Here is a 13,018-nt window from a genome sequence, read left to right on the forward strand (position 1 = left end):
TTGTATTTTTATTTTTTTTTATATCTTTTATACATATATTTTTCTTAAATTTCCGTAAATAACTTGCTTTGTGTATACTGAATATGTATGTTTCTTGCATAACCGCTGCGCGTGATTTGTATGCACTTAACTGCGCTTTAGACAATATGTTAATACTTCTCACAGTTGAGTGTGTGTGTGTGTAAGTGTGTAATTGTATATAGTTTACCATTAATTAACTACTTTATGATTATAATTATTTTTTCTTAAGCAACATTAAAGCATTGACCTAACTTTCATTAGAGCAGCTTATTCGCTATGCATGCACGTATGTATGCATGTGCAGCTGTTGCTAATTACTTTTCCTAGTTATTCTTTGAATTTAATATATGTATTTAAAAACATGTGAAATCATAGCAAACTAAAATTGAAAATATATTTTATTAATTTTTGTACTTTATTTTTTTTTTATAGCTTTTATCACCCAACTGACAGGAGTTATGCGCGGTGGGTTGAATAAATGGGCGCATTTGACGTTGTGTGTGTTCGAAATTCACACACACGGAATTAACAATTGAGTATTTTCTATTGTATAACTTTTGCGTAATTAAAATGTATATAATTTTAATCATTTTTTTGTTTCAATTACCCACATTTTGGTTACTGCCAACAAAGTTTACATTATTTATTATAAACTTTCATATATAACTTTTGCACATGTGTGACATTTAAGTTTAATTTAGTTTTGAAATTGGTTTAATTTAGAAGATCTCTACATCACTTTAGTAATTTTTTTGTATTAACGCCCTTACCTACATATTTATAAAAGAATTTAACTGAGCTGAGACATATTCCCCTCACGTATATTTGCGTTCTGGGCGTTGAGTTTTAAAGCATTCGTTCATATAGAGAGTTGCCACATCTAACATATATCTAATTTAGACTTACACTTTGTAAGCGTTAATTATTTTTATGTTTTTATTTTAATAAATAAATTTTTTTATGTTTTTTGTATTTTAATAACACTAATTCAATTAAATTTCTTATTGTACTTTTTCGAAGACAGCGAAATCATGCATAAACTATGCAATAAGACAGCTTAAAATCATCACCGAAGCACAAAATATTATAGCTGGGGTCTTCAGAGAGCTCCACTTAGAGCCTTTTGTCGTGCTATTTTTGTAATTGAAGTATTTGAATATATCGTTATTATTTCGCAGATTTTTTCCTTTTAAGCCCCGCATATTCTGTAGCTCCGGTAGTGACAAGATTCATAAAACATTAAGTGTTCGTATAACAGTTGTGGATAAATTTTTATATTTATGCTTAGAACTAGTTTACATGTATAGCTGATTGGTGAAAATTATGTTATTTGTCAGGTAGTGGCCATACCAATAGGGTTAGATTATGTTACATATGTATGTATTCCTTTATGAAGCCATTGAAAAGAAGAACTCCTGTGTTCGAATTTATAAATTTGCAAAACGCTTAGTAGCAAAAACAAATTTGCACATTTTAATATGCATTCCTGCCAGTTCGGTGAGATGTCTGAAGGTATGCGCTCCCAAGTGTATACATCTTGACCTTCCAAACGCAGTCATGATGGAAGTGTTGTTATGCTTCCACCTTATATCGATCGATAGGAGTTGATAGATAGTTCTGAGAGTAAACATATCCACCAAACTTCCCGCCAAAGCTTGGGCCATACATAAAGAAGCTCACTGTCCTTCTCCTCCAACCACTTCCTCCCACCTACAACTTGCTCGGCTGTGGGCAGAGAAGGAACCGCCAGAATTCGGTTTGGTGACTACATGATCTATTACCAGATCAATAGATATATTATAGAGTATAAGGATTTCTAAGTGTTCAGACTTTCAGATATTAACTTTCGCAGTCATAGACCTGCCGATGATGCTTACTGGCAATGTGTGCAAGTTGGCGTTAAGTGTCATGGTTGGAGTGGACCTGATGAGCGCCGCTCGGTGAATGCTCTTCAGCTTCTCTCCAAGTGTGATCTTTTCTGGATCCCTGTATTACATAAAGACCCTATAGAACATAATGGGTTGGACTATGGTGCCGTAGAGCCAGGAGACCACTATCGGTGAGAGGCCACACCTTTTGCCAATGGCTCCTTTACAGCAGTACTAGGCAATCGATGCTTCTTTTGGCTCTCTCTTCGATACTCGGCTTCAATGGAAGCTTCCTGTATAGAATGAGCTCTAGATATTACACTAAATTCGCCGGTTGCAGACGGATGCCTCCCATTTGCGGTATATGTTATGACGCAGAGATACCCCTTCGTCAACTTGTAAACGGTATTCAGAAACCTTTCTGTGACCATAAGCGTTAGATCGTCTGATCAGGTCATCTCCCGGCAGCCACCATCTTCAAGTTTTTAAGCAGGTCTGTATCATTTAGGGTCTCCGATGTTTTCTTCTGGGTCTTACAAACTTGCTGGTCCCTATTTAGGATATAAAAAGAATTTTTAGCCTCTGTCTTCATTTTTTCATAACTAATATTACGGCATTCAGTAAATGCGTTACGTATGTCGATGTCTTAGGAAGACATCACCATCTTCAAGTTTTTAAGCAGGTCTGTATCATTTAGGGTCTCCGATGTTTTCTTCAGGGTCTTACAAACTTGCTGGCTCCTATTTAGAATATAAAAATAATTTTTAGCCTCTGTCTTTATTTTTTCATAACTAATATTACGGCATTCAGTAAATGCGTTACGTATGTCGATGTCTTGGGAAGACATCACCATCGCTGCATATCACGTCACAAAGGCATCGATGACAATGAGATAGTGAGCGAGATTATCGAAAGTCTTGTACGGTTGTGTGCCCGAAAAGTGACCGAACTGCATAGGAGGAGGCAAGGAAGGTCAAAACGCGATGGAAGGATCAACAGGAATGCAAAACAGCAAAAGTCGTGTGTAAAACAGGAGATCAGAAATATATAAAGTTCCTGCTCACTTTTAATAAAAGCGACTTTGGGAACATGATTGATCACAATATGATGGCACACGCCTCAAGAAGGGATGGATGGGACACTGGAAAAAGTAACTGATAGTGAGGTCACTGAGTGTGTTGAGTTTCGTGTCAAGCCCTGGTATCCTGAAGTGTGACTAGTATGACTACTTCTCTTGAACCAGGACTGTGGACAAAAAATTGTAAGACTTTTTAATTTAAATTTCGCCCGGAGACCCATTCGTCGAAATATTTTTTTCTAGGTTGATATGAACTTCAGTGATGTTAAAAACCCATTTCAACACATTGTTCACATTCAAGCTGTCCACACGAACACTAGCCATATACCGCCTTCCTAACCTGGATCAAGCTATGTAAACTAGTCCTCAGTAAATACAAAATTTTTCGCTTAGCATAAATTGATTAGAAGTCAGTTTGACCATTTTAATATTTTTCGTTTTTATACCCACGAAATGTGTATTTCATGTATGTGAAAAGAGTATGTCATACATTTCTTTTATATTCTACCAAAATTCTCAACATTTTTCATTGACAAGTTTTAAAATTTCCGCATAACAATTTTAAAGCATTTGTTTTTGAGTTTTGTAGCATTTTTGAGTGGGGTTTGTCAGTTACTTTTGTTTTTCATTCCGCTTAAAATTCTATTGTTGGTGCTTTGTTCTTACACTGAGAGCAATTGGTTTGCTCTACGAAAAAACGATATTTTACAAAAGCAATTATAACAACTAATCAAATACAGTTAGTTACACCAATGACTAAGTAGTTGCAGTGTGAGTTTATACTAAACAATTTGGACAAGGAGAGGGAGGTGCTTGAGCGCAAAAAATTGAATTGAAAATTGTAGAAATTTGAAGTAGTTGGTGGAAGGTTTCAAATGGCAGCAGTGCTCTAAACAATTTTCCAACTAAATACTATATATTGCTGATACTGGCAGGTATTTGCTGAGTCTCCAATATTTTCTTAGCAACCATTTGAAATATAAGAAAGAACTTGAACTTTTCCACGGCAATGTAGTTTTTGAATAGTAGTGGTGCTTCGTGTTGCATTACTTCCAAAAACACTTGGATTGACATATGTCATCTGACCACGAGAGCAAGATTGAGTTGATCCTAGAAACGAACGTAAAACCATACTTAGCGATTATCAGGCTAAGGTGCCTGATAGCATCAAAAGGTCCTTCCTCAACTAAGTCGACGGCATACTTCCGGCATGCACTGATCGCCATTTACAGTGGAGCCAGCATCAGCAATATAAAAAAATGTGAGCATTTTCAAAAGAAAATATTTTGAAAGTTTTAATAAAATATTGTATTTGCGGATATAAAAATCAATAAGTATATATAAATATGTTTATATACATATAAGTGTATGTATTGAATTAAGCACCAAGTACTTTGCTATTTCTATTTCTATTAAAGAATATACAATTTTGTTTGTTAGGTGCCTTGCAAATCGCTGGTTTTCTAGCAGATAAAACCAATATGGCAACCACGAACAAGCGATTTATTTGCAACACTGTTACGTATGTACTTATGAATAAACTGTTACTTACAGTTTCATTGTACGTGCATGTTTTGCATCTAAATATATTTATATATATATTTTTTTTCAATTAAACAGCCACTTAAATGTAACGGTATTCAGTAATTCAACATTTCAATTACCAAACATAATTAACGGTAACAATTTGAGTACCGTACTTTATTTTATGGCTAGATAATTGCATAACGTAAATATATTTGTTTATGTGTGTATATGTAAATGACTAATATTTAACTACACAACATCAAATATTTAAATATTCGTTTTTAAATTATTAAATTTATTTCCAAGAAAATGAAGTTTGAAGTAATGGACAGATGAGCTTGAAATGAAAGTTCGGTGGAGAAGTCATGTTTGTGTTTGGAAGTTCTGCAAGTAATTTTAGTAGAAAATGCAACGATAAGTCGGGCAGTTTAAGGCTACCAGTATCAAAATATCAGATAGTTTAACGCGAAAAAAGGTTTGGAAATGAAAAAACTTAAAAATAAATGCGGTTAGCATGAGCTTAAGTAATCACGTGGAAAAACGACAGTCATAGTTTCTCTCCCGAAAATAGTTGTTTGGAAATTATAAAAGCGTTTGTGTTTTGGTTTTGACTTTTTTGCTAGCAAAAGTAATATCACTTACATTTATTTAGTATGCAGTTGTCACATTCTTGCTTTTCGCACAATACTTTGTAATCTTTTATTTTTTTTAGTATATTAAGTATTATATATTATATATAATAGTTTTATTTTTTATTTTTATGTATTATGTATTGTAGTTTTATTATTTACTATTTATTTTTTGTTTTTTTTTTTTCAATTTTTTATTTTCAGTTTCTGTTTCTGTTTCTGTTTTCGTTTGGTATGTATGTTTCTGTTTATGCGTGTGTTGGCCATTTGGCGTTTAGTTCGTTTAAAAAAGATATAAAAGTATAAAAAGATAGCGTTATAGAGTTTTGGAAATGACTTTAGCTACGCACAGTTATCCAAAGAAATAATTGTTTTGCAATTTTGTTATATTAAAAATACATAATATTTAAGCAATGCTACAATTTAACCTTATTATTTACCAAAAATAAAAATGAGACATTTTTTTTGAACCAGAACAAGTTCTTAAGCACTACCAAAGGAAAATTAGCAATTGTTTTACACATTTAAAACGCTAACTATTTGAAAGTAATCAAAAAAATGTATTTAAAATATAAATCCTAATAATAAAAAAAAATTAATCCAAAAAATAAGAATTCCAAATTTTTTCAAAATTTAAAATAATAAATCAGTAAAAATAACTTAAAAAGATTATAAAATACTAATATTATATAATCAACTGCTACATAATTTATTTTCAGTGTAATTTATATACAGAAATACCTTCAAAATCAACTAATAATTTTCAAATCTAACTACGCATAAACATTTTTTGAAAATATAAGTAAATTGTTTCGTAAATAATGTTTTGAAAAATAAATAAATAATTTGCTGTGAGCGCAGTAATTTCGCTTCGGGAACGTATGAAACGAACACGCTTCTTTTACTCGGCAAGAAAGTCATTCAGCAGGAAGAGAGCTGCATTTGCTACAATATTTACCACTGCAAAGTCATGTGTATATCTAACAAAAGAAACATGTAAAAGGTGAGTTCAGAAAATAATGCGAATTTAAAAATTTCGCTGCTTTGGCGAGCCCTGTTTCGTTGGAATACATGCCACTGTGGTAGGATACAATTTTCAGCTGTATTCAATGCTTATTTTGACTGCAACCGCTTCTTTCAGCGGACAGCGGGTAGATTTTGCCCGTGTCAAGGTATGCCTGTTGTAAGAGGCGACAAAAGTCATGCACATTGGACTGTCTGCTATTTGGCTTGGCATCAAATTTTACCTAAGTCTAGTCAGAAATAAAATAGTCAGCTTCAGTCAAGCGACAAATGTCACCAGTCATTGATTGACATGACAGTTGCTGAACTGGCAGTAGCAAAAGCTACAAGATCTGAGCGCAGGCTTAATTCTAGTATCACGGCGAGCTGGTAACCCTTGGAACTCGCCTCAATCTGCTCTTTGGGTCTGGCCCTTTTGGGCGATTCTTGATGGCTGTGGTTTAAACGTAAAGCCAGGTAGAATTGAAAATTCAGTTCAGTGTGGAGTTTCAATGCGGTTGGTTGCCAGATCCACAGCACGGCAGAGGTTTTAGGTCAGCCTCTAATCCGACCACGGAAAAGATGTCCCCTCCATCTAACAAATTGGTTACATATAATACTTGCAAAAATAATGTATTATTTTGGGCGGTGATCAACGCATTGTTTTGATCTATGTGCTTTTAGGTAGCGTTTCGTGAGTTCGTCGTCGTAAAATCGGTTGTTATATCAGCCGCCAGGGGCAGATGTATGTTTATGAGCTTGCCGATTTTCTTTTGTTAAAAGCTCACACTTCGTTGCTTTTCCGCGAACTCTTGGCCAAATACAATACAGTGAAGATGTGCCAGCCTCCATATTCGCCAGTTGCACTTTCGTGTGGCTTTTCCCTATTTCTCAATATAAGGAAAACCTTAAAGGACCGTCGATTTACAAAATATAAAGCCTTCCAATTCGCCCTTTTTAATATGTCATGGACTTTAATTTTTTCCGTAGTGTTTACAATTTCATCATGGAAAGGTACTTGAGAGCGCTACGCCATCTTAAGGTCATAATAATAGTCCACCTGTGCTCGTTACTCGTCGAATTGTTGAAAATTTCGAACTTATATTTTCCTTACATAGTGTTCAAGTGACAAAAATGAAATATTCAGGCAGGTGTTGCTTAGGACCGTAATTTGTCGATTCCAAGACGTTCTCACGAATTGGGACTGTCTCAAACCATAACTTAGCGTATTTTCAGAACAAATTTGTACCCGCATCCGTATAAAATTGTTCTCACTCAAGAACTGAGGCAATCTGACCATCGTGAATTTGTTGATTTTGCCTTACAACAGCTAGAAAAGGATAACGATTTTTCTAAGAAGTCATATTCTCCGATGAGGCTCACTTTCATCTGAGTGGTGCGGTAAATAAAAAAATCTCTCAAATCTGATGCGAAGAAAATCCATAATATATTCATGAACACCCATTCCGCTAACATAATTTGAGAGTTTGGTCCGGTCCGCAGTCCCTACTTCTTTCGAAATGAAGCTGTTCTACCAATGGAAAGCGGTGTAGAGTGATGCTAAATTTCAAGAAATTCTGACATTGAATGGCTCCATGAAGTCGTGACTACACTAAGTATTTGAAGTCATTGATCTATGGCAATAAACCAGACTCTCTTCAAGCGTAGAAGTCAATACTAAGCGTGCTATTCATCAGGCAACCAAACGAACAAAATCTAATGAAGAACTATGTTAGTGAGGACAGTAATCTCTTGGCTAACTTTGAGCGCACAGTGAGCGAAATCAAGGCTAGTATTGCTGCTCTCACCTCGCTCGAAGTGGCTTAATTTGGTAATAAGATATCTATTGTTTGTTTAATGTCAGCTATCTCTGCTTGCCAAAGCGTACAGTTCGGTGAGAGGCGAAATTACTCTCTTGCAAGTTACTTACTGAATTTATAAACAACAAAAAATTAAAGAAAAATAGTTTGAGTTTCATAAGTACCTTTTAAAGAAGCCTTTAGAAGTTAAATAAAAAAAAAATGTGTAAGAACAAAAATTAATCTAAAAAGCGAACCAGTAAATTTCTTGCCGGAAGTGCACTAAGTTAATTATAAATAGTGTATGATATAGCTACTGCCTCGGCTTACTTAGTACTCGTAGTTGCCTAGAGCTTTTTTAACTTATGATGATTTTTAAGACTTTCTTTGTCGTTTTGGCTCTGATATACATACATATAAATCTGCAGACAATAAAGAAATTGTTGGCTTTCACTTGCGCAATAAATATTTCTACTTGCTTTGCCACAATTGCTGGCAGGCGTTCCACCAAAAAGGTGGTCATGCGGTATATATACCCTCTACATACACACCCACCTTCACTGCAGCTTAGCAAAGTGGTATTTCAAGTGGAAAAGCCAACAAAAACAATTTCTCATAAAATAAATCTAAATGTTTCTTGAGTTGTTAGAGTTTTGTTCAGGATTTTATACCGGAGTTTTGGGTAATTTCCGTCTGGTCGGCGAGGCCGGTGATTTGTCTGTGGTTGTTTCAGGGTCTAGCGTGTTGTTGTGTGTTTATTGTTGGTGAGTTTGTGCGCAGTGAATAAAAGAAAAATTAAATAAAATGTAAAAAATATTTTTTGCAAATGTGTAGAGTTGTTAAAGAAATGGTTAATTTTAAAAAAGTAGAAAAGAAAAAAAGAGAAAAAATTACATTACAATTATATAATTATTAGGAAAATCAATTCAGTCACTTGTGTGCTACCTATTTCACCGTTATTAAGTGAAATAATAACCACAAATATTATTGGCAATAAAGTATAGTTTGGAGCATATCGGACTTACCCGCGATTAAGCCCAGTCCAACTGGACCGTCACCTGAACGTCGTGGTCCACTTTGATTGCCGCTATTGCCTGGTGGTAGGTTCTCATCGAATAGATCGCACATACGAAAGTCTGTGGCGTGCTCAACTAGCAATTCGACAATGTCACCGGTACGGTCCATTATAGCGCAGACCTCTTCGAAGCTACGATCAATCAGCGACATGCTATTCCATTCAAGTATCTGGAATGCAGTTATGGGAAAATAATGGAATTAATTAGCTGGATATTTTTACAGACTTTTACTGCACGGAATCATCTCTGAGCTCGATTAGCATCGCCAGGCATCTGATGAAGATCTATTATATATCAGATATTTGCTAAACGAACCTAATAAACTAGTTCTTCCTAGAAATATGAATTTCATTTTGAGACTCATTCTGTATTAGGTTTCAAAATTTATTGGAACCACTGACTGTCTAGTACCTACTCTGTTTCTCTCTCTTAGGTTTGGAAGTTTACTAGAACTGGCATGTCCCCGACTGTCGATAAGCTCATTGTGAATGAATACTTTCTGTGTCCAAGGCGTCAAGAAATAAAGTAGAAATCATCTCGTCTGCTTTGCAAAGTTATCGTTATTCCCAGCTCAACTGTCAGGTCATTATTATGAAAGCAATAACAAGCCAAAAATAAGTAAGGAAGGGCTAGGTTCGGGTGTCACCGAACATTTTACCCTCTAACATGATAAAGTGATAATCGAGATTTCAGACGTGGTTGTAAACCGATTTCACCCATATTTGGCACATGTCATCAGGGTGTTAAGAAAATATTATATACCGAATTTCATTGAAATCGGTTGAGCACTTCCTGAGATATGGTTTTTGGTCCATAAGTGGGCGACGCTACGCCCATTTTCAATTTAAAAAAAAAACCTGGATGCAGCTTCTTTCTGACATTTCTTTCGTAAAATTTAGTGCTTCTGACGTTTTTTGTTAGTCGGTTAACGCACTTTTAGTGATTTTCAATATAACCTTTGTATGGCAGGTGGGCGTGGTTATTATCCGATTTCTTCCATTTTTGAACTGTATATGGAAATTCCTAAAGGAAACGACTCTATATAGATTGGTTGACATAGCTATAGTAGTTTTCGAGATATGTACAAAAGTATGTGGCGGGGCCACGCCCACTTTTCGAAAGAAATTACGTCCAAATATGCCCCTCCCTAATGCGATCCTTTGTGCCAAATTTCATTTTAATATCTTTATATATGGCTTAGTTATGCCACTTTATAAGTTTTCGGTTTCCGCCATTTTGTGGGCGTGGCAGTGGGCCGATTTTGCCCATCTTCGAAAGTGACCTTCTTATGGAGCCAAGAAATACGTGTACCAAGTTTCAGCATGATATCTCAATTTTTACTCAAGTTACGGACGGACGGACAGACAGACATCCGGATTTCAACTCTACTCGTCACCCTGATCACTTTGGTATATATAACCCTATATCTGACTCTTTTAGTTTTAGGACTTACAAACAACCGTTATGTGAACAAAACTATAATACCCTCTTTAGCAACTTTGTTGCGAGAGTATAAAAAAAAAAAATATCACAATTAACAGAATAGTAGTAGCTGGGACATATAGTTTCGAAACAGTCAAGAACTTCATTTATCTTAGCACTGCCATGAACAGCAATCATAATGCGAGCTTGGAGATCCAGGGATAGATAATAAATGCGAATCGCTGTTATGATGGGCCCCTAAAGCTCTCTTTCGACAAAAAGAATTCGCACTATATAAAAAGCGCCTGCTACCATCCGTGCTATTGTTTGATGTATTTAATTGAATAAACGATTTGAAAATATAGTGCGCTGACGATAGATTATTCAAGATCTAGGTCTTTAGCTACAGTTTTTACCCTTTACGTGTTGGCGGAAACGAACGTATCTCAATAAACGAGAAGCTATTTGGGCCGTACCATGAAATCGAATAAGCATCCATTGGTTGTCAATTGGTGTTCGAATCTTGCGTGGGTGGTGAAAGATGTAGAGGTAAACCGTGTCTTAGGTGGAGTAAGCAAGTAGAAGGAGAAATGACGAAACTGAACTGAACTGTTGAACCGAGGYTTCGGGAAATGTGCGAAGCTCGAATTTTCGGAGACCCTGGTTAGCTGAGGCTCTATTCTGTAACTCAATTCGAAAAAAAATTTACTCGAATTCGAATTTTTGTATTCGGTAATTCTATTTTCTTATTATCAATCTTATTTTCGAATAAAATATTCCTGAGTACATACTTTTGATCTGTAGAAAGTAAAATTCAGTCGGGCACAGTATACAACTGTCCCAAGATTACAAGATAGATCCGAAAATAATATATAAGAACGATGTTGCAGGCGAGAATTTAAATCAACAGTAGTTCATAGTTCTCATCAGCAACTCAGTATAAGTGAACTGTGTGGCGGGATCTCTTTATGTACTGCTGCAAGCGAAACCATTAGTTTTCTTAAAGATCGAAAATGTGAGGGAAAATGTGAACTGTCCTGTTGCAGTGGAGAGAAAGCAGACGGCCTAACTCTCAAAATGTTGCGATCAACCACAACACGAGCGGAGTGGGACATATACCAAGAGGGAAGCGAGACAAAAAAAGAGAAAGGCCGAAATGCGCAGGCTTCAAGAGCTTGACAAGTTGACCAACACGGGTATATAATCGAAAGTTCTACGAAAAGATGCGGCGACTAATAGAAGCTTTCAAGACCGGAGCACACTCTTGTAGAACTCCACGAGGTGATTTAGTGATTGATGCCCAAATAATATTGAAATTAAGTAGGGAGCACTTTTCCAGGCTGTCGAATGGCAGTGAAAGCATAACACCAGAAGTTGGTGAACCAGATTCCCTAATTGATGATGATGGGGCGGACGTTCCATTGCCCGATCATGAAAAAGTTTGAATATCAATTACCCACCTGAAAAGCAACAAAGCAACTGGGCCGACGGAGTGCCGGCCGAACTATTCAAATACAGGGCCGAAGAACTGATAAGGAGCATACATCAGTTTCTTTGTAGAATATGGAAGGTTGAAGTGTGCTCTGCCCAATCCACAAAAAGGGATACCCAAAATCTGCGCCAACTACCGTGGGATAAGTCTCCTAAATATCGCATATACAGTTCCATCGAGCGTATTGTGTGAAAGATTACAGCCAACCGCCAACAAACTGATTGGACCTTATTAGTGTGGTTAGAAAGGTTTAACGGAAGTGGAGTGCCGGAGTCGATGCAACGTTGAAGAAAACGCTCCAGCTTTGAAGGTTTTCGATTCAGTACCCACCGGTGGAAGCTGAGGAAGAGGAGGACCTCCACTCCAATTGGAGAGATCAGGAGAAGATGTAACTGACTGCCCTTAATATCTCGAATTGGCGCCAAATAACGAAAAGCAGAAACGACTGCCGCGCTGTGGTGTCTACGCCAATAAAAAACAATGAGAAGAAGAAATTATGATGAAACATTTGCCGAGCCATAAATATTGTAGGACGACCAAAGATATTAAAATAATATTTAAAACCGCATGCGGAGACCTGTCAACATCTGCGTACCCATTTTGAAGCTTTTTTAATGAAACGACAAAATATTTCTTATTAAACCGCCGTTATAAATTTGTCTGCTTTCCGAAATTTCGGTAATGATGAATGCGAGTTGAGTTTATGATAAGCTACAAGTGGCACATAAGTCGCAATGCAACTTTATTACTATTATTATGAGCATTATGAATAAAGGATGTAAGGCGAAGAGCTTCGGCGCATGCAAGGACGACAACGCTTAGGAATTGAGTTAGTACGAGCATTAAAGTTGTGCTCATAAAAAAATTATGGCCACTAAAAATCCACTAGCAGAGCGGAAATCCTTCATGGCTGCACACTCACATACACGCCCGCCCACAGAGCCACACAGGAAGCCTGCGGCAGCAAAATACAAAGAAGAAGCGCGCACAAAAGTGAACAGAAAAAACTTTGAAAGTCTCATGGCTTAAAAGCAGCTGCACTTTCGAAGAGCAAGAGCAACATGCAAAAACTTTTACGCGAAACCGCCGTGCCGCGGAAAAGTG

At 36.3% G+C, this 13,018-nt stretch overlaps 1 protein-coding gene across 1 annotated transcript in view; it reads right to left on the reverse strand.

Annotated features, from left to right (window-relative positions):
- The window catches only part of LOC108972912 (regulating synaptic membrane exocytosis protein 1), a 164,699-nt gene that overhangs the window by 54,818 nt on the left and 96,863 nt on the right, over positions 1 to 13,018 (reverse strand). Inside the window, exons 10-11 of the mRNA XM_018939805.1 lie at positions 8,950 to 9,169; positions 8,596 to 8,660 (exon numbers count right to left, since the gene is read on the reverse strand). Of these exons, the coding sequence (XP_018795350.1) occupies positions 8,596 to 8,660; positions 8,950 to 9,169 (285 nt within the window). The remainder of the gene's footprint in view (positions 1 to 8,595; positions 8,661 to 8,949; positions 9,170 to 13,018) is intronic.

The sequence above is a fragment of the Bactrocera latifrons genome, unplaced genomic scaffold (genome assembly GCF_001853355.1).
Source record: "Bactrocera latifrons isolate USDA-ARS-PBARC rearing strain unplaced genomic scaffold, ASM185335v1 scaffold_44, whole genome shotgun sequence".
NCBI classification, from domain to species: Eukaryota; Metazoa; Arthropoda; class Insecta; order Diptera; family Tephritidae; genus Bactrocera; species Bactrocera latifrons.